This window comes from Cygnus olor, chromosome Z (assembly GCF_009769625.2).
Source record: "Cygnus olor isolate bCygOlo1 chromosome Z, bCygOlo1.pri.v2, whole genome shotgun sequence".
Lineage (NCBI taxonomy): Eukaryota > Metazoa > Chordata > Aves > Anseriformes > Anatidae > Cygnus > Cygnus olor.
Window position 1 is genome coordinate 42,440,340 of NC_049198.1, and position 22,790 is coordinate 42,463,129.

The 22,790-nt window shown below is 38.8% G+C and overlaps 1 protein-coding gene across 7 annotated transcripts in view; it reads left to right on the plus strand.

Annotated features, from left to right (window-relative positions):
• The window catches only part of NTRK2 (neurotrophic receptor tyrosine kinase 2), a 201,303-nt gene that overhangs the window by 38,710 nt on the left and 139,803 nt on the right, over positions 1 to 22,790 (plus strand). For all 7 annotated transcript variants that reach the window (XM_040540792.1, XM_040540793.1, XM_040540794.1 and 4 more), the window contains exons 6-11: positions 3,916 to 4,052; positions 7,038 to 7,170; positions 8,734 to 9,033; positions 13,965 to 13,997; positions 18,585 to 18,685; positions 20,164 to 20,263. In XM_040540792.1, the coding sequence (XP_040396726.1) occupies positions 3,916 to 4,052; positions 7,038 to 7,170; positions 8,734 to 9,033; positions 13,965 to 13,997; positions 18,585 to 18,685; positions 20,164 to 20,263 (804 nt within the window). The remainder of the gene's footprint in view (positions 1 to 3,915; positions 4,053 to 7,037; positions 7,171 to 8,733; positions 9,034 to 13,964; positions 13,998 to 18,584; positions 18,686 to 20,163; positions 20,264 to 22,790) is intronic.

Genomic DNA, 22,790 nt, shown 5'->3' on the forward strand with positions numbered 1-22,790 from the left:
TGTTGTGTGGTTGCTTGCATTGATTGCTATATACAAAAATCCTTTTAAATGTGCATCTGTTAACATAAGTGATATTCATGTAAAACTCCATGTTTAGCCAAAGTAAGTTAGGAATAAGTGCATCATGGCTGAATATCTTTGTAGTATTGTAGGTGTCAAAATGCTACTGACTCTTATAAATAGTCTCACACTACTCTGAGTATACATACTGAGCATATGTATCTGTTAGGGAGTATTATATCTTTTTGTATGCAGTTATTTGTAAGTACAGATTTTGCTCCTTGGTCTCACTGCTTTACTGGCAAGTCCAATATATCACCTTTTCTAGATCTGAGGTCTATGTTGCTGTCTGTTTTCTCTAAACAGAGCCACCTCTCTCAACTAATGTGTATTTGCCTGTGGAGTAGTCTGAGTGCCACCTGAAAAAAAAGACAGAATGACATTGGTGAACAAAAGTTCACTAGCTCAAGATATGCAACCAACAAAAATGTATCCAAAGGCAATTCTTTTGTGTTTCCCCACCCTTTCATGACTGGGAAAGGAATAAAAGAAAACACATACAATTATGTGATTACACTATAAAATATAATACAATACAATATAATTAATATAATATAGCTGTTATAGTCTTAATTTTTTGCTGTGATGTTTTCTGCAAGACCCTGTAACTGGTTTTTAGTGTAACAATAAGAATCTACAGAATAAAAAGCATTTTTATTTTTTAATCTTCTGGCAGGATTCAAGCACGATATAGCTGTCTTCCTCAGAGATATAACATGAGCATGGTATGTGCAGACTTCTGGGATGTGGGAACAAGAACCAGTACAAGAGGAATTCAACTTCTGTTGTCTATCCTGTGAATAACACACAGCAGGACGAAGCTGTCTCAGAACTTAACAGCTATTAAAGCAGGGATCTAAGAGACCAAAGTTAGCTTAATTCTTGCTTAAATGACAGGTTTCATGTGAAATGATATGTTATTAGGAACCATGTAGGCTTGAACAGTGAAGCACTGATCTATCATGTAGACCTTGTCTGTAGTACTTGTGCCAGGAAGAAGCGAGCCTGATAGTCTTTGCATATCCAGGTCTGGCAAAAGCAATTGGAAAGGTTTTCAGAGGTGGTGTGAAAGGGTAACTTTATAAAGCAAATGATCTCATTACTTCTCTCCTTGTTCCTTAACCAGTGTAATTAATATCCAAATGTTCCCTAAGATTAGTTTTATTTCCTGCCCAACTAGCTGACAGACACTGCTGAGATTTGAATTCACAGCAGGCGAGAGCAGATGGCTACCTTCGGTAACAGATTACTGCATCAAGGCGTACAAACTGTCCAGCTTTGTCTCGATAAACTTCCACATATGATTTATAAAGTGAAAATAATAGAATAAATCCATGATGCCTATAATGAGAATCATATTACAGCTCTGCTTAAAGCACTAGAATTATCTAAACAGTTAATATGTACTTGTGCTGATCTTCAAATCTTATCAGGCAAGAAAGCATTCCCTGGAAAATGATTAGTCTTCTTTTTGCTATTAGTTCCTCTCATTTCATTTTTATTGAACTAATAAAACTTAAGTAGAGATTTCCAATACATATAGCTTCTATTGAACTTCTGGCAAACATATTAAAGTGTTATAGTTCACACTAACAAGGCGATTACTTGTTTGTTTGGGGCTTTTTACATAAGTAAAGAAGTCCCTCTGTAAAGTTTCATACCTGCAAGTCCATAATGCAAATTCTGTACTCTAACTTGTATATATTTGTATTAAAACAAACAAACAAACAAACAAAAGCCAACCAACCAACCAACCAAACAAAAACAAACAAACAAACAAAAAAACATTGTTTCAGGAAAAGAAAAGTAGTTGCAGGATCATGCATACACATCCAGCATAGCAGATAAACTAGGTTATTTGAGATCATAAATTGCAAGTAAAACTTGCATAGAACTGCTGATGAGAAATAGAATCATAGAATCATTAAGGTTGGAAAAGACCTCCAAGATCATCTGGTCCAACCATCACCCTACCACTAAACCATGTCCCTAAGCACCACGTCCAACCTTTCCTTGAACACCCCCAGGTACGGTGACTCCACCAGCTCCCTGGGCAACCCGTTCTAACACCTGACTACTCTTTCTGAGAAGAAATGTCTCCTAATTTCCAACCTAAACCTCCCCTGGAGCAACTTGAGGCCATTCCCTCTAGTCCTATCACTAGTTACCTGTGAGAAAAGGCTGACCCCCAGCTCCCACAGCTTCCTTTCAGGTAGCTGCAGAGAGCAATAAGGCGTCCCCTGAGCCTCCTCTTCTCTGGACCCAGTCTCTTCTCTGGACCCCTCCTCTTCTCTTCAACCCCAGTACCCTCAGCTGCTCCTCATAGGACTTGTGTTCCAGCCTCTTCACCAGCTTCGTAGCCCTTCTCTGGACATGCTCCAGGGCCTCGATGTGCTTCGTGTACTGTGGGGCCCGAAGCTGAACACAGTACTCGAGGTGCGGCCTCACCAGAGCAGAGTACAGGGTGATGATCACCTCCCTGGTCCTGCTGGCTACACTATTCCTGATACAAGCCAGGGTGCTGTTGGCCTTCTTGGCCACCTGGGCACACTGCTGGCTCATGTTCAGGCAAGCATTGACCAACACCCCCAGATCCTTTTCCTCTGTACAGCTTTCCCACCACTCTGCCCCAAGCCTGTAGCGCTGCATAGGGTTGTTGTGACTAAAGTGCAGGACCCGGCACGTAGCCATGTTGAACCTCATCCCACTGGCCTCTGCCCATTGACCCATCCTATCCAGGTCCCTCTGCAGGGCCTTCCCACCCTCCAGCATAAATTCATCATAAAAGAGGGCAAGGCCTTTTACAGTACATAGCAGCTCCACCTGAAGCTGCAGAATGACTTAAGAAAGAATTAATATTTCTAGCATGCTGCATCATTATTTGCTTAGTAAAGAAATGTGGCGTGTGGCCCTGTGTACTAGGTGTCTATTGGTATTGCTTACATTTTATTGAGGAGGGTCATTCCTGGTGCATTTGGAAGCACTTATATATTTATTCTTCTGGAAGCTCACATTGCTTTGGGTGCTGAAGACTGAGGTGCAGAGTGGTTTATAACTCTGTGAGTTGGAGGGGGAGTCCTGTCTTCTGCAAAATTTGGGTTGTTTTCCTGGTGAGTGGTACCATCTCACCAGGTACCCTGGCTTTACTGAGAGCAATAGCTAAGCCTGCTGGGATGCCTTGGAAAGCAGCCCTGTGCAATAGCCAACCTTCTCTTCTGCCCTTTCTCTCCTCTGTTTTGATATGTTCAGTGCTTTGTTTCCCTCATTTTGTACTTGAAGGTTTGGGTTTTGTGCTCTCTGTGAGCCGTGTCTCTGTGTGAGAGGGAGGGCTGTAATCTCTTGTGTGGTGCTGTGGGCTAATGGTAATTTCCTGTTAGTGTTGTGGAGAACAGTGAGAATACCACAGTGTAAGTTACTTTCTGGAAAATTAAAGATTTCTTTGCAACTGTAACAGAGACAGCTTAAATTTCCAGGTTTAAAGAATGAGGGGAAGGTTTTAGTATTTTGTTTTGTTTTGTTTTGTTTTTTTAAGTTAAAAGCTGAAGTTAGGATAAATTCTGTTTGCCCACCTGCAACAGTTTCCTATACAATTAGCTTAATGTGTTTTCATTTGCAGTAATGTTTTCTGAAGATGTGAAGCAGAGGTGGTGCAGAAAAATGTTATGTAGCAGCTTAAAGATTGTAGTTTCCGAAGATGGTGTTTTTACTCTCTAATTCAACAGTAGCTGACCACAGTGAATATCTAATTTAGTGTTGTTTCGGCTTGTATTTATGCAGTTTGCTTAGAACTGAGCAGTGTCTATTTCTGGCACATACAAAAGCATGTGTTTTTTGTTGTTGTTGTTTCTATCACAGACTTACCCTCAGCAAACTTAAGCAATTACAACATCACCGTGGTAGAAGGAAAGAGCATCACATTGTACTGTGATACTACTGGAGGGCCGCCCCCTAATGTGTCCTGGGTGCTCACTAATTTTGTTTCAAACCATGAGGTAAGTTTCATATTCAAAGAAGTGATAATTCCTATACAGATATCTGCTGATGGATGGAACAAAGTTCATGTCCAGCTTTAGTTAACGTCTTATCAAAAAGATGAAATAGAAGATTGATTTTGGACTTAAATTTATTTCCCAGTTTCTTTCAATCCAGGGCAGCTATTGCAGTGTTTTTGGAAAATGGCAAACACTTGTTACTTCAGATTTGTAAATGAAAGTGCAGTAATTTCTTGGGGTTAACATAGTGAATAAAGATACTGAAGCAAAAGTTCTTTCTCAGTATGACATATACCTATACAGAAAGAATATCTCTTACCTACCCAAGGCATGAAAAAAGCTTTAAGTTGTTAATTTATTATATTTTCAAGCCAAAACCTTCATGTCCATATTAACTGTTGGTTGGACAATTTTGTTTGTCAGCATTAATTGTTTTGTGTTTTGTTTCACTTTCTTTCAAGAAAACAAAGTAACTACAGAGAGTCAAGAAAGTTAAGGTGAAGGTTTTATTAAAAAGATTTTTTTTTTAATGAAGTATGTAGGTGTTACCTCAACAAAGCCAGAGAGAGTGGGAATTTTATTTTCTGAGAACTTTGTGTTATATGCCCTTTCCTTGGACTGTATGCACAATGGAGATAGACAGTTCATTCTGATGGAGTTGTTCATAAGAAGTGTTTAACCAGGTGCAGCTGCTGACCCCTTAAATTGCCATAATTTTCATGGTGCAAGACCTTCTGTTATTTACAATTTCATGGCATTGGCTACCCTGTATTCATGAGGGTGCAGACAACCTAAAACTTTCTGATCTGTGCAAGTGTGGGATGTGTACTTCTAAAACTATTCCTACAGTGTGAGAATGCCAGGACCTCTGGGGTGTCTTTACCTTTGTACTTTCTGCCCTGAGGTCATTATGTTGGGCCGTATAGATAGGACTTGATTAGCATGTCTCTCAGCTTCCATAAGAAAGAATTCTGAGAGCTCTAGTTTTATTTCTAAAATTTTCTCTAATCGGGAAAACTACCCAAAGGCACCAGTCATCATAAAGAACAAGAAATTAAAACAGTTTGGGGAACTTATGCCAAGTTGTGCTTTTTCTTTTTCTTCTTCTTTTTCCTTTTTTTAGTTATGAGACAAAACAAATGTGGGATGCTGTTCAAAAAGTGAGATCACTTCATTTTTTAACCCTCCTATCGTTCAAATGCCATGTTCAGTTTTCTTCAAGCTTTCCAGAAATACTCTGTCCTGGCATAACTTCATGTGTGAGATTTCGGTGGGTCTCGTAATACAGGCTGGCTACAACCTTAGCTGTGGAGCACGGTAGTCTTTTCGGTAGCAGAAGAATGAGTGCTTTTTAAGCCTCATTCACAACTATCCTTCCCTTCTCCATGAGTGTTGTTTTTTTGGTTTCCTTTCTCTCACTTTCATATCTGTGTTGCTGACTCCCTTTTCTTCACCTCCTATGCTACTTTTGCGTGCTGTTTCTCTCTTTCCTGTTTTACAAAGAGAAATGTTAACAGAAGTTAAAACTATACTCTAGTCCTACATTTCACCATATGATTATTTTTTATGCTGGTATATAAATTTGTTTATGTCAGATTTTTCTTGCTATAGGTTTCAGCCCTTAATCCACTATTGAAGCCCTCTGCTCTGAATCCAGCTTTAAGCACTTCTCACCTCTGAGAGCTGCACATAGAGAAATATGCAGTGGGCTTTTTGGCTTTTCCACACTGCCTGATTGATATCACAGATTGATATCAGTGTCACACTGATATCAATGTCACACTGATATCGATGGGGCATTTAACTCAAGTGGGGTTTAGATGGGACCTCGAGGTTCAAACTTCTGGTCCTGTATGCAGGAGTGTCCCCACATGTCCCCACTGACTGCTGCTGAAAGTCACTGTGGTTTTATACTTGCAGGGCATTATCTTTTTGTCTACTGTGCAACACTGAAGCATACATGTACACTAAGAAAAGTATTTCAAAAGGAGTTTTTTAAAAAGGATACTAATTATTGTATGTTTTCTGAATATGTTTTGGTTCTTTTTCATTTTAAGAATGTAGTCTTGCATTTTATGAAAAATTCAAGTATGGAAATAGTAGTTATTTGGAGATCACATGAATGACCCGGTTTAAGAAAACAGTGTCTTTAACAACTAGCTTTGCTAGCTGTTTTTTGTTTTGTTTTGTTTTGTTTTGTTTTGTTTTTTAATGATTCTGCCCTATGCACTTTATGCAGTATAGCATAGCTGCATATTTAATATGGCATTTCAGGTTGTAAATGTGCCGTGAGCTTTCTAAGAATCACAAGAATCAAGAGTTCTAAGATTCATAATTCTTACCTTAATTAGCCTTATTGCTTGAACACATAAAACATTACTTGGACAGTAGCTTATAGGTATTAGAAGGGGTGTAATTTCTCATAAATTGTTTACAAGAGGAAGAAGCTTTCAAGAGAAATTTGGCTAAGGAGGAGGGAGAAGACACACAGTTGTCACAGTGCAGTAGAGCTCAGAAGGCAGCAGTGGAAAAGATACCATGCTTAATAGCAAAGAGACAAAAGGCAATAAAGAAGGACTGAACAGAATATAGGGGAGGAGGAAAAATTCAAGCGGACTAGAGATGGACCATATAAATAAGTCATGAAATGGAAGAAAGGGGTAAGCAAGGGCGTGGATGAATAAGACATTTTTCTAGAGGGGAAGTGTTTAGAAAAGGCAGAAAGTGAAAGGAACAGGACAGAGAAATGGACAAGTGCAGTGTTTGCAGCAGGACTACACTTTTGGAACTTCAGCCACCGATGGTTCTGTCTTTTGTGTCTATTGGGTAAGGTGCCAAAGTAACATTTCGATTAATTACAGACCGATGGAGCTAAAGGGAAGGGAAAACGAAAAATGCTGTTGAGCTGTGGCCAATGATTCCCTGCCTCTCCCTTGTTTCTTTAGGCTTCAGTTGACACATATATGTTTTTCTGACCATTTGTAGAGTGACACAAGTAAGAATCCTGCTTCGCTAACAATAAAGAACGTCTCATCCATGGACAGTGGGCTGTGGATTTCATGTGTGGCAGAGAACATTGTGGGAGAGGACCAAGCCTCTGCTGAGCTCACGGTATTCTGTACGTACATAGGCCTCCATGCAGCTCATGAGGCCAAACTGCATTAGTAACAGCTATTTTGGTTACAAATATTTTGAGGGCGCACAGGTTGCAGAAACAGAAACATCTTTTAAGCACGTGAACTATCTACTGCTGTTAATAACGGGAATAGCTCAATCAGCAGTTGTTGAATTTATCTTCTGCTCCGAGTTTGTAAAAAAATACTTTTCTAAATGCTTTATCTTCCAGTTAGAACAACCTGTAAGCAATGGTCTGAGAGCCAAAGTCCTCAGTGGGACCGTCAGTGTGGGAAGGTTTGTAATGGTGTGCGTATATGTACACACTATCTTAGGAATTAAGAAGTGTGAATGCATCAAAAGGGTCATAGAGTTAATTATAAAGAGACTACAAATATTAAAGGTTTTATTATCTAAATAAACAACTGGTTTGTTCAAAAAATAACACACTTGCAACATTTGTACTGCCAGATGTAAATTTATTTGTCATAGCTTTGAATAATGTACTTATTTGTCAGGGCCAAGGAAGGGGGAAGGGACATGTAATATGGAGACACTGGCTTCTTAGATCTAAGATTCCAGCCTGAATTCATTTTGTGTGAACAAGGCAGCATGTTTTCACAAGTTGCAGTCTTCTGTTCAACTGAAGATGGGAATGGAACGCTTTGTAGATGGCAAACTTTGTTCAGCATGTGCTCATGACAGAGAAAACTAGAAAAAACACTATAGATGTACCTCAAATGGTTTGTAGGTTGAAATTGGATATGTAATAGCTATGGGAAGGAACATAAACTAGAAATGTTTGAACAGTGTAAATGAGATTCTGAGCTTGGCACTGTTATGAGTGATAAAAGGGAGTGTAACTAGACAAAATTGGATGCAGTTAAGAATAAATATCAAGCAAAATTTCCCAATAGTGAAATAATGGGCAAGGTGTTGTAATAGTCTCCTGAGGGAAACAGAACAAGTCTGTAAACTTGAGGCATTTAGCAGTTTTGAACAAATAATGAGAAAATGTATAGTAGAAAATGGTCCTTCCCTGTCAGAAGAATCCAGGGAATGAAGTCATCTGTTCTGGCTTTGATTCTGTGAAGAAAATCATCTGAAAGTTTGGATTCCTGGCTGAGGATATTTCCAGTACTGCTTGCTTTGGGCCAACTTTTAAATATTTTCAATACTGTTCTGTTCTTTCAGCACTCCTCTGCACCATTTTTTTCAGCTAAAAGTAAAAAGTAAAGCTAAAATCACTCTCTCTCCCTTCTCAGTGATTCAGTAACTGAACTTCCCACACCTTGCAGAGTGTGGGATTTAAGTGGTGTTCAGTCTTTGTCTGAAACTGGTTTGTTTTGTTTCTTTCTGAAGAATGGCTTAATTTCGGTTGTGAATGTAGTACCCAAGGCAGAGCCAGTGAGTGTCCTGTGTGAGTGTCCTGCAAATAGGTATAATTCCTACAAGTAACATGCTTTTGTACCATTGAATGAAAAATACTTCCCTGATAACTTGAAGGGCTGGGGAAAATGGCTTGTTCAAGATATTCTGATGTTCTTCACTCTTTTTTCCAATATAGTTGCACCAAATATCACATTTATTGAATCTCCAACCCCGGACCACCACTGGTGTATTCCATTCACTGTGAAAGGGAACCCTAAGCCCACATTGCAGTGGTTCTATGAAGGGGCTATACTGAATGAGTCTGAATACATCTGTACTAAAATACATGTTATCAATCAAAGTGAATACCATGGCTGCCTTCAGCTGGACAACCCTACACACCTGAATAATGGTGCTTATACCTTACTGGCAAAGAATGAGTATGGAGAAGATGAAAAGCGGGTTGATGCTCATTTCATGTCAGTGCCTGGAGATGGTGAGTATAATTTATTTTTTTTTCCAGTGTTAGTAGTTGCAAATTGATGGGATTGTGGAGACAGTGCTCCTGGCCAGCTTAACAGATTTTCAGGAAATGTTTTATATGCTTTTTTTTTTTTTTTTCCTCTGAATGAATGTTGTCAAAATCAGTTTTAAAATAATGCTTTCCTTTAAAGTTTTCTTCTTGTTTATTGCTTCTCAAGTCAGGCCATGCTACTGCTCTCTAAATCCTTCCTTTGGGTAATCGTTCTCAGTGTCAGCTAAGGCTAGTGAAAGGTGGCTGCTTCTGAAATGTTTCCTCAAGCCTCAGTTCTGATCTGGAAAGCAACGAGTGCCCGTTCAATCACTCCACAGGTTTTCTACACTATGTGTGAATGCAGCTAGGTAGTGTATCCAAGGACACGGGGATGCCTACAGTAGCGCCTAGTGCCTTGTGGCAAAATCAGTAATGCAGTCCAGTGAGTTGACGATAATACCTTGTCTAGGACACCAGAGGGAGCTGGAGAGAAAACAGGTAGTCCAGAGGTAGGATGGTCAAAGTCTCAGGCCCTCACAGGCATTTTGATGTCCAATTCCCATTCATTTCAGTTAAGGCTGGGGACCTACATGCCTAGGAATATCCATGCTCAAGATGGTTGCTGTTAAATATCTGCATCTTCTGCTCTAGAGGCTCTGCCTCAGCCATTCTGAATGTATGAGAGCAGACTCAAGGTAGACTAACTCAATGAACTGCAGGGACTCCTGTCAGTGATTAATGTTCACTGTGGTGTGGTAGTTCACCACATCGTCAAAACCATATGTGAAGTGACTGTAAGGGTAAGAAGGTATACGTGCAAATGTATTGTTTCATGTAGAAAAACCTCTGAGTGTACCTTGTACAGCAAGAGTGGAAATACAGGCATGTTTTGGTGCAAATAATTGCACAATTGTATTTGAAAATATGAGCATATATCTACGTTTGGTTTTTTAATCACAGGATATAAAAAGCCGTCTTTTCTGAAACAGCAATTTACATTGCCAGTGTTATCTGAGAGAAAAAAAAAAAAAAAAAAGTGAATATTTAAATTCTCTCTCCTGCATTGTAGGCTAGAGACAGTAAAAATATGGTCTGTATTTAACATTTGCTCCTAACAGCTCAGGCTGAAGGGAGAAAGGGATGGCAGGTCTTTCTCTTTCCCACACTTAGAAAGAGAAGGTGAAGAGCTGTTACAGCCAGGCTGTATTTACTCCTGCTGTCCTTAGTGTTCCTCTCCTCTTTCTTCTCTGCAGTTCTTCCTTAAATAGACTCATTACAGGAACATGCCATGATTTCAGCTACTGGCATCCTCTGATACTGTGTTATAGCAGCTCAGCAATACAGTTCACCTCGTCCATGTTCTCTATGCAATGGAAGCTCTGCTACACTCTGGGTATTTAATATGAACCTGGCTTCATTTTCTCATCAGAGTAACAGTTTCCCTAATATATTTATAAGAATTTATCATTTTTTGTCTTTGATCCAAATTCCTCTTTCTGTTCTGTTTTTCTTTTACTCTTTTTGCCTTTACACTGAGAATTTTCCAGTTGTGGCCTTTTAAATCACTAAATAGAACAGAAGGCATCCTCCCAATTAGAAAGACAAAGTTATTATTTGCTCCATCATTTTTATATTCATAAGGAATTTAGGTCTCCGGATAATCTGTGCTGTGTTCTTTAAACATTTCCCAAGTTCTGCGGTGGATTAAGCTTCACAAAAACAGTATAGAGGAAACAGGACTACATACAGGCAGGATGTAACTGCATCAGAAATCAGTTCATGCATAGAGGATGGCACCAAACTAGTCTTAAAAATTAACAACAGGGGAAATTGCTTATCTAGTTAGCCTTCTCAGTGTTGTTCTTATTAGTGGAGCTTTTTCCTATAATAATCATGGCACTGAGCTTTAGAATATTTCACAACATTTTTCTCTCTTCCACTGAAGGTGACATAAAAGCAAATGTTAAAAAAACAGAATCCTCCATCATTATTATTATTATTATTATTATTATTATTAAGTATTATAATTTAAAACACTGTTAGGATTCTTCTAAACACCTGAAAGGCTTCTTCAGTGCTGTCGTTACTGTGTAGTTTCTTCTTTTGGCCCACATATTGTACAATGAAGCATAAAGATTAAGGTCCACACCCTGGAATTATGTTCATTTCCATGCCTTCATAACTGAATTAAATACCTGTCCTGATGTTTCATGGGGTGGGGTATCCTCACTAGGCTTTGAACTGATTCTCTGGTTATTGCATCACTTACGAGCAAATGAACTGAATGTAAAAAACAAAACAAAACAAAACAAAAAAAAACACACATATATATATAAACCCTCACCTATAAGTTATACATCTATGTAAAATACAGCTAAGTCTGAAACATGTTCTGTCATCAACAGAGCAATACTTTACTTTCAAAGTTGCATCAAACATGTTTACGAAGACAGAATTTGTGCTAAGATATTCTCAACTTCCAGCATGCTTCTTGCAGATCATTTTTTGTAGACATGAATGAGAGGAAAACATATACCATAGTGGGATTTGGATTGAGTTAATGATATCATTGTTAGTATCATAAAATAAAAGTCTCTTTTAGATGCTAAAGTCTAGAAGAAGAAATTTCAGATTCTGCAAGGTAGATTTTAAACTAGTTTTAGTCTGCTAAAATTCTTGAATTCCAGTGAAGCTGTTCCAGCTGACGATTATATGCTTATTTGAGATTACACTACAACAAACACTAGGCAAGAAACATCCAAGTTACATTCTGGGAGCTGTTCCCAAAGTTGATCCAAAACAACTAATGAGTGCTGGAGAGATTTTTACCAATAACAACTAAGTAAGCTCTGTCATCTACCAGCCCTGTACTCTAAAATTCAGCTGAAGGAATTCAAGTCACATAGTATAGTGCAAAAGTAAAAGAAAATGTTAAATATGCCTTAAAAGTAGTATCTTGCTATTGTGGCATAACAACATGGGTCTGTTTTGGAAAAGTATGTTTTTGGATTGAGTCTTTTGCTGCTGCTGCTTTATTTTGGAAATGTCAACTTTATAAAGAAAGAAGTAAGCAAATCAAGTTGATGTACTTTATAAAGATGAGTGAATAGGATCAGATTCTTAATAGTTTATTTACTCAGCAACCTGTTCTAACAGGGACCAAAACAACTACACTGCTCTTTGTTTGCCTTAAAAAATAATTGCATGTAAACATGTAAAATTATTGCGGTGAAGTTTAATGTTAAAATAGCTTCAAGTGATGTTTTGACGACTGAGTAGATATGCTTTTATGAAGGCAATTCTAAATAGAAATTTGGGTTTGGTCCAAATTTCAAAAACCTGATTTTTGCCACTTTATTTGAAGTGAAGTATTTAGTTATGCAAAAGGTATTTGAATGGAGTCAATGACTTCCTAGTTTAAATGCCCCTAACAGGAATTAAGGGTTAAACTAGTTTGATGACTTTAGCCCATTCCAGTAAATAGTAACAAAAAAGTTGCCATGTTAGCAGGAAATAAAGGCCTGGGAGTTTTGTTGATGTTATTTTTCCTTCAGATTACAGAAGGTAAATTTGAAATACCATCTTTCATCAAATGGATGTTTTATAGTGGAAAAACTGAATCCATGAAAGTTTGTGAACTGAAAACCCTGGTCAGAAGTTGCTTGAGGACAAACAGTAGTAGTACAGCCTGTTTTCACTTGTTACTTATTTCTGCAGATTGACAATTCCCATGGGGTCTATTAACCTATATCTCTGGATACCAGAATATCTTCAAATGCATTTAAAAGCAAACCTAATTATCTGCTGCCATTCTGCAGATAGTTTGCAACTCTTTGTTTCATATTTTCAGCACAGATTCTCACGCTGTTGACATAAGCAGAAACAACTGTGTTCTGGTCATACTTGTCAGTGGCTTTATTCCAATGTAATGGCACTGGTGTGGAATTACTACACAGTACTGGAGTTATGCTTTTTGAAGTTTAATTCATCTTTAAAAGTTTTAACTATCTGCTAATTTTATTAAAAAAAAAAAAAAAAAAAAAGAGTAAATACAAGGAAAAGATGGTTAGAAACCTACTAGATAAGCTATACTATGCTATAAATACATTATAAACCGAGATGAATGGGTATGTTGAAATATAACACTACTATCTTTCAGGATGTGTATAGTCTAATATCTTGCTAATTTCAGTGGGCGTTCCGTGCATTATACTCACATATGTGCTCAGCCTTACATATGTGTGATAATTAGAAAAAGCTGCAAAGTGGAACTAGTAAAATTTAGAAAAGTGTAGACTAGATGTGTCCATTTGCCTCTGTAAAGGCTGGCTTATGGGAGACTCTTTTGGTACAAAGAACCCTGTGGTTCAGCTGTGCATCTGCTTTTTGGGAAGCATCCTTTCACAGAGTGAATGAGATCGGGCTGTGTAGTTCATTGCTACCTCTAGCCCTTAACTTGACAGCTTGCAGTGTTGTAGCTGCAAACCACTTTGCTCTCGTAGTGCTTAAATTGCAAAATTTTTTGTCCAGGTAAAAGTCAGTGATGATAACTCCCACTGAAGTCTGCTTAAGGTCAGGGTGAATCTTAACATTGATTCTCAACAAGAATAGTTATTGTTGCACTTTTTTCAGATACACATTAACAGCAGAGAGTACATGAAACCAAGTTCTAACTTGGGATAGCTGTAAAATAATTGGAAATGTAGTCTGATTAACAGGTAGTGTAATATATTGATGTTGTTTTGTGTTTGTGTAGGTACTGATAAATGCTATTGCAAATAACATGTCAACCCTTAAAAAAATCCTAAAGAAAGTCTTATTCTTTCAGCATTTACAATCTATTTACAAAGGCTTTTTCTTTTTTTTTCTTTTTTTTCTTTTATTTATTTATTTTTTCTCTTCTCCATGTACAGGTAGTGGCCCAATTGTGGATCCAGACGTTTATGGTATATATTTGATTTTCTTTTTCTTTTCTTTTAATGATAGAAATGAAGGAACTCAAACCACTAAAAGATTGAATGTCAGGCTCAGTTAAACTGAAATGGCACATGTTACAATACAATTCTAAAGGTACTTTGTGTTGTCGGTTCTTCTCTTGCCTTATATTATTTAAGATCGGTAAGGGCAATGTGATGCTTTACTTACCCTGCTGCTTTTGATTCACATTAGGAGAGGCATAAATCCACTGCTATGAATGGTTGCAATTGGTTCTGTGGGATGACAGTAGTCTGATGTAGCTCACAGGCATGAGATTTTGTGAACCTTTCAGAGGCATTTCTTGGAGGAAAGGAAGTTCATGATTTCTCCTTATATAACTTAATTTATTTTTTCAGGAATGTTTTCATACTTGTTTAGTCTCCAAAAATGTACCCCTAAATCCCACTTAGAAATGAGGATGGCACAAGTAAGTTTTCCTGTAGGCAATTTATTCTTCTCTGTCCTCTCATTTGTACCTTCCCTTAATCTCTCTTACATAAGCAAAGCATCAGCTCAGTGATATCTGAGTGGGTGCCAGAAGATTTGATGACATGGTGTTCACATTAGTTTTTAGTTAGGCAAAATGTTTTAGGCTGTACCTAGTGGAAGCCAGCATGCATTAGAATAGAATCTGTGAACAGCAAAACAACCAGTTTTATGTAGTACTTCTGGTACACTTCTGGTGAGCATGAAAAGTCCATTCTAACCAACATACCCCAACACCCTTTAGCTTCCAGTGGAAGCTTGATCCTGTTTGGAGTACTTTCATTAGGATGAAATGGCCCATAAGTCAAGTTTTCTTTAAGCTGATTTAAATGTTATTGCTTTGATTCCATTCCATGTCATTAAACTTTAGCAAATGTGCAACTGAAGCACCATTTTGGCTTTAAGTGCTTAGAAATACTAAAGCACAGCTTCCCCTCCCTCTCTTTCCAAATTATTATTTTTGAGGGGGATAGGAGTTGCAGAAGGCGATGGTGGTTTGCACAATTTCTTAATTCCGTTGTATTATATAAGCATATATACATACGTACATGAAGCTTTTGATTCTGAGCTGTTTGCCAAGGTCCTGGTGCATGTGTATGGCTTTAACCATGTGAGCACTGTGCTTCAAGTGACTTTGGTTCGTTCTGTCAAAATGCGTGCTCAAAGTTGTGCAAGTGAATCACAACCAGCAAGATCTCATCCTGATGAAAGCAGTATTCCTTGTTATTTCTGGCTTTTCTTCGTACTTTTTGAAATTGCTGTCTTTGATCTTTGCTTCAGTGACTCAGTGCTTGCTTTGAGAAACACTTTCCAGAGTGTTTCCCTAAATTATTCCAAATTCACAAGTCCAGTTAGTGAGATGAATATATGAGGCAGGCTGGAAAGCCGAGAAGCTCTTTCACTTCTGTGGAGAACCACAGCCTACATAACTGACAGGGGAACCCGCTGGGATTAGCTCCCCCTGGAGACCAAGCCTTTTCCACGACTCCTTTTCAGACCACTTGATCTCTGTGCTAATGTTTACCCGCAACTCAGATGATGTTGGAAGGGAGGTTTAAAGCCCACTCACTCCCCAGCTGTCCCTTGGGACTTGACCCTTCTGTGTCTTGCACTCCCTGTGAGGTGGTTTCCAAAGGCTTCCCATTAAGTGTTTTAAAAATACTGTGGGAAACAGAAGAACTGGGGAGGCAGCAGAAGTCTGCATGATGTTATGTTCATTGGGGGGTTCCCTGCACGTAGAGCCTTACCTGCTGGTGGCGTGGAGCTGTCACTGGTCCCTCGTGGCTGGAAAGGGCAAGGAGGAGAGGCTGGAGTGGTCCTGTGCAGGAGGTACTGGTGGAGACAGAGCAACCTGCCCAGGGTTGTGCAGGAAACCAAATACAGAGCCAGATTCCTTGGCTGCTAGTTCATGTTTCCATGCCACCCTGCTTCTTCTAATGTGGTCATGAACATGGCAGAGACAACGTGCCCCGTAGCACTGAGCCCCCAGGAGGACTGTGCACAATGACGCCCCAGTGTTTATTGCGGTGCTCTCATCTGTATCCCAGCTGCTTTGCACCTTGTTTTTAAAGCAGCTACAGGATACTATCCAGCTCGAGATGTGCTTTACCTCAGTTGGCACAGTTATAGGTAACTGCATAAGGTGCTAGGCACCAGGGAATCTGGCCCTGAAGCAATACGAGTCCCACATAGTGTGAGTCAAGAGGCGTGACCCTGTCTGTATCAGAATGCTATGTGTCTATAGCATGATTGCATAATAAAGTGAACAAGAATTTGTTTAATTCAGAATTGCCTGGTTTTGGCTGGATGGCTGTTGTGCATGTTTTCCTTGCCTGGCTCACCCATTTCAAGAGGCTTTGAAAATCTGGCACTCATTCAAATGTAAATGTTTCACAGTTATGCGGTGGGAAATGGCAATGCAACACCAATGTACCGAAGTGACCTACTTTTTCTCTTGCCCATTTTAATATAAAACTGCATTCAGAGGACTCAAAAACTAGACATGAAATATTCTGCATAGTTCTCATTAGTCCTTCAGGGTATGCTTCCCAGTAGCTTAGTACAGATGTGGACGTAAACAGAATTGCAAAGAGCAACTGCTTTTGCCCTCCACTATTTACAGGTAAATTTAAGAGCAAAAAAAATCCCTCTAGAAACTTTGTACTATAGAGAGCAATGAAGGTTCTCAATATGTTTTGTTTATTGGTCTTGTTATAAAGATATTGTAAATAGGGTTGGTCAAAACTCTTAGTGAGTACTTAGTGAAGGTAGTTGTAAAGGAAACCCAGTCTTGTAGGCTGAGATACTTGTTACAAGCTGAGTTCTGCACTGGTGAAGAGCTCATGTGCTGCCTACAAATGAACAAGTCTCCTCTTTTGCTGTGGCAAAACCTGTAGTCAGAGTAGTGGCTGGTCTGCACAGCACTCTGCCTCAGTGTCCAGGCTGCTTGTGCAGGTGAGTCATTTGGGTAGCGTTTATGCTGCCTGTAGTAAGGAATGCTGTTTGTTTGCTTTTCATTACTATTTTGACCTTGCTGCATAGGAAGCTATAGGCATAGAGATACAAAGCTGAGTTGGAGAGTTCAAATGGTAAAAGACCAGGAAATTAAATTTTGTTTCCCATGAAAGCTCTGTATGTATTTTGGCTTTAAAAAAATCCTGTCCTTCAGCATGTGTGGTATAGAGCCAGAATAGACTACATGAGCTGATTAGACAACCTGACTGTACTGACTGTAGCACTGGTGGCAGAGGTAGCTGTGTGGGTTCATATACCAAAAATCTCCAGCCTGCTGAGTGCTTTGCAAAAGAAAATGTGTTTGTGCATGCATGAAGATCAAAAACCTGGTGCAGCTTGTTGCTAGCGTTGCCAGCTGAGCTCTCCAAAATGGCCTTGGGAGCTAGAGAAGGCAAATTCTACCAAGCTGCAGCCCTCCCTTCCTCCCCTTTCTAAGTAGCAAGGGTTAGTGCCTCTGTGGTTAGTGAGAACTATGCCTCTGCATTTTGCTTTTTCATATTTATGGCTACAGTTTCATCTGTAGGCTTATAGCATTGTTTTTAATCAAAATGTGCAAAGAAATACAGGATTAATTGCTAATTTAAATTAAAATGCTAGAGGTGCATGAGTAATAGATGCAGTTATTGCCCTTGTTTGTTTCTTTGATCTGTACACATTACAGTCATAAAATTGAAACATTGTGTATATTTTCAGATGTAATCATAAAATACATTCAGTTTTTTATTTTAATGTATGTATCTCGAAGTTCATATGCACACTATTTAATTTTTTTATCTCATTTGAATAAATTTGACAAAAAATCATGGACTGTAAATATGTTTCATTTTTAAATAATTATAAATAATTAAAGCCTGTTCATTCTTTTGATGGAGTAGTTCCAGATTCACCCTGTAGACCGGTCAGTTACCATTATTTTGATAAATCAAATTTCTTCATACTATCTCAGGCATGTAACTTTTTAAAGTTTTACCTTTATGACTTTATCATGCTAAACTTTAACCTCTATGCACACAACAGTATTTTTAAAATATTTTTTAAACTAAGAAAAACAGCTACTTCATGTTTTAGAGTAATAAGCCAGCTAAAAAGCCATATGCTAAATTCACCTCAGCTAAACAAAAGTCCCCAAGCTAGTTTTCTAAGACAGTCCTATATTTGGCTGAATACAAGGCTAGAGAAGTTCAGTGTAGAGGACCATCTTTCATTTTTAATGGGAAGTCAGAAACACAAAAATAGCTTTATGGATGGAGTTCTTTTTAACTCTAGGTTTCCCAATAGAGAGAGAGATTATGGTGTAGATTGCTTCTCTGTTAAGCTGCAGAGAGGAGCAGCTTCTGTTGTCAAGTCTCTCAGTCACAACACATTTGTTTAAGATTACCTGTCACAGAGATCTCCCACCAAGTGTACCAGGTACAATAGCAAGTTCAAAGAGTCCCAAGAGGTGTTGCTGACCTTACTGTGCTACAGAGCTGAAATAATAAAGACAACCATTTCCCTTCTGAGGTTACGAAATTATAAAAGCAACCTTTTTTTTTTTTTTTTTTTCATTTCCTAAGAGTATGAAACCACGCCTAATGATCTTGGAGACACCACAAATAACAGTAATCAAATCACTTCTACGGATGTTTCCAACAAAGAGAATGAAGATAGCATCACTGTAAGTATATACATTGTTTCCTGATCTGTAATCTTGGCAGACTTTCTGACTATGCAACTAATGAAACTGCAGAGATTGTAATGGGACCCTAAGCTACTAGAACATCAGAGCTATTACCATGTTGTGATCAAAACAGAAAAAAAAAAAAAAAGAAAAAAAAAAGAAAAATTAAAGCAGTGCACCCCACTCCTACCCTTCCATTGCCCCATTTTTTGAAAGAGAGAATCACTTCTCAGACCAAGTAAAATTGCTATTTAATTGTTTTTGTGTTTTTCTGAACAACTAGCTGTAATTTTTCAGGCCAATTTTAGGCAAGGAGAGCAACTCTATATTTACAAAACAAAGGCATCTGAGGTAATTTAAAGATTGTTGTTTGAATTCCAGTCCTGAAGTTAGCTGCTCCTAACAGAGAGGATGTGCTGTAACAAACTTTCAGACTCTTTACCTATGCTTCTAAAATGTGTTTTTGTCTAGTGCTTTGATCATGTGCAGGAGAACTTTAGCATAGGTAGCTAAATTGGTGGGTCTCCTTCTTTGCTGCCTTGCCTCTCAGACTGTCCTGAGCTGAATTGCTGGAAACTGTCATTGGGTGGCTAGCCTGGTTAATATTGCTGCCCTGCAGCTTCAGTGCCCTGGCACAGCAGCAGGCAATGCATGCAGAGTGTGTGTGTTATGAACCAGTGCACGGGCTGAGAGCTAGGGAGGAGGGGGAAAGGAGGCATTCAGGAGACATTCTCCTACGGGGGAGGAATCAGAGGAAACCTGACCAGCGACTCCTTCCAGTGCTGATGGCTGGGGGGTGAGAAGTCCTGAGAGAGCAGTGGATGGGCTCCTGAAGCTTCTGTTTTTTTCTGTTCCTGTCTGTTAAACGCCATAACACTGACAAGCCTCTAGTCCCCCATCTCGAGGATCCCAGCCACTCTTATATTCTCTGATAACAGAATAATTGAATGGCTGAGGATGAAAGGGACCTCTGGAAATTTTCTGCCCCTCTTCCCCTCCTGACTCAAAGTGGGGTCAGCTAAATCACGGCAGGTTTCACAGGGCTGTGTCCAGTCTGGTTTTTAGTATCTCCAGGGATGGAGGCTCCACAGCCACTCTGGGCAACCTGTGCCTGTGTTTGATCACCCACACAGTAAAAAAGTTTTTTCTTATATGCTTTCCTTACATGCTTTCCTGTAACATGCCACTCTGTTGGAAGGGAAGGAGGAGATGTACATTCCCTCCCTGCCTTGAACATGTAGGATGTTGAAAAAGTGATTCTCAGAGGTGTCTGCATCTCTGTCCTCTGTAGGATAGAAGGAAGGGAGAAACTTCAAGAAGTGGCTGTTTTCTCTACTCTTTGAACTGGGTGCAAATGTTTCCTGGTTGAAATGAATTTCTTTACCTAACTGTTTTAATCTGAATGTACGTTAAATGTTTTGGAAGATAGATCATGAGAACTATACAAACACACCTATTTATGTACTCTTTTTTAGGTGTATGTTGTGGTGGGAATTGCAGCGCTGGTGTGCACTGGCTTAGTAATAATGCTTATTATTCTGAAGTTTGGAAGACACTCTAAGTTTGGAATGAAAGGTAAGCAGGGTTGCTTTTTATGTCTTAAATATGTCATAATTGTTGCGGGTTGAACAAACTTATACATTAGGCTTCTGCACCAAGAGCATTTGAGATAACCAGATAAAGAGCCATCACAGTTAGTGTTTCATTTATTCATCAGGTAAGTAAGGGCAGAGACAAATGTAGGTGGTAATACAGAATTTTGGATCAAGTCCTTCTGGGCCTCTTTTTTTTTTTTTTTCTCTTATGACAAATCCCATTTCTTTCCCTCCTGCTTGCACAGCCCAGTGGGAAACTTCCTGGACTAAAATATTATCTGAGTGTAGTGTGTTGTTCAGTGCAGGGAGAAAGAAGATAGGAACTTAAAATTTATTTTGATATGAATTAGATTACAAATATGAGAATCTATGCTGTACATCAGAGGTACTTCAGACCATACTTCAAATGTTGCTTTAGGGTGGTAGATGCAAGGAAAACAATAGCAAGAATGGAAGGTACAATTGCAGTGCCTCCTGTCTCACTGGCACTTTCTGACGGATGCGTTTTCTTGAGCTTCTGTGCATATCTTGGTAAGTGGCAGCAGGAGAGAGTGGCAAGTGTGTGTGTCCCTTTTGGGAAGGGGTTATCATACTGCATAATCAGTAAATTTGACTTCAGTAGGTTTTTAGTTGCAAAATTGTCTATCTAGCTCATATTTTATTAAGGGTATGTTTTTGGGATAATGACTACATAAAATTCTGAAAGGGCAGCAACCAGTACAGAGTTTATTTATTCTCTAAATATGACTAGTGATGGTTATCAATTACTGTGATACAAGATCACAGTTCACATACAGTCCTTCAAAAACTAATCACAGGCGTGGTATGTCTGGTAGTGGTGAGCTACAAATAACTTAAATATTTCATTAGAAAGGAATGACTTTCAGTTGTGCCTGATGTGAACCTCAAACTTCTCCAAAGTTTGCATTTACATGTGAGCATTCACGTATGGATCTATCCATAGTCCAAAGTCCCAGAAACACTCTCTTGATTTATCATCATTAGAATTGAATTATTGAATTGATACTAAAGCAATATTTAAAACTTGAGATTAGAACGCCATATCAATATGTAAGACCTAGACTAATAATAAAATATTACCTGCTTTGAAAAGTCTGCAGCATAAATATATATTGATTATTAACAAATGAAGGTAAACAACCTGGGGTATATGAGCATTACTGAAATAAAGCAAAATAAAGTAACATTTCTTGGAAGTTCTGAATAACAGGATTGGGTCAGCTACCCATGAACTCTCTGAGTCATATGCCTTTGAATTAAGTGACAGCAAAATTAGTCTCAACTTAGCATATAGACATTATTTTATAATTGAAATTTAATAAACACTCTTAGTAGGGAAGTGGGAGAGAATAAAAATCCAGATTGCTTTGGAAAATATCTATAAAACATGATTAAAAAATCTTGTCAAATCTTCCCCAAAATGTGAATGAATATTTTGCGTTCATAAGAAGGAAATTCCTGAGTTGCCTTCAGGCAGAGATGTAGAAAAGGCAGTGCTTCATTTTTCTGTTGTCTTGTGGAAACACAGTATGGTCACCTCAGACACCCTCTCATTAAATATCTCCCCACCCTTCTTCAGAAACTACTTTAGAAAAGCAAAACAAAACAAAACAAAACAACAACAACAAAAAAACCCTGATCACTCAGTAAATGGAGAACTCAAACTTGCACTCAGTGGTGTTTCTCACGTAACCATGTACATGAGGAGGGAAAAAACATTCCACTGAAAATCAGAAAAAGAAGTGTGCAAATAGGCATCAGTGCTGTATGTCCAGTAGGAAATATCTTTATGTAAGGGATGAAATTTTCATCCCTTTTGGGTTCATGGCAGGCAACTGCATTGTCTTGAAGACTTTATTTTATGCCTCATATTTTTTAATGCTAGTTTATCCCATCTTTTGCATGGGGATTATCTATCCCCTACTTGGACTGTGTCCTGGCTGAATAATTCTGTTGCTTACAGAGCTTGAAAATGGTTGGAGTTTGGGACTAGCAGTGTCTAGTCCCCCCAGAAAGAGATGTCGAGCAGGTGATTGTTGTTTGAGCTATGCCGCGTAAGCACTGGCTGTACCTGGAAGCTCTATGCATGCTGAGCAGACACAGAGACTGCCACAGAGCTCACGTGCCCCCCTTGCCTTCTCCCCATGACTATACATGTGCAGAAAAGAATCCAGTTTATGTGACAGGTCCTCTGGAGGCTTCCAGTATATGGGCTGTACAGATCAGTTTCTTAACGAGAGAAGTTGAAGAGCTGTGTGGAAATAACTTACCCTCTCTTTGGCTTCTCTTCATGTTGTATATCTAGGGTAAGGTGACAGTCTGGGATATGTTCATTCCTAAGCTGTAGTAGTAGAGTGCTTTTGCAGATAAAGATGACAAGGAAGTCAGCTCACCCATTCACCACCAGTAATAAAACTAAAATATTTTGTTTGTGGTGTCCTGGATTCTAGCTGGCGTCGGGTAGCACCATATGAGGCAATTCTTTT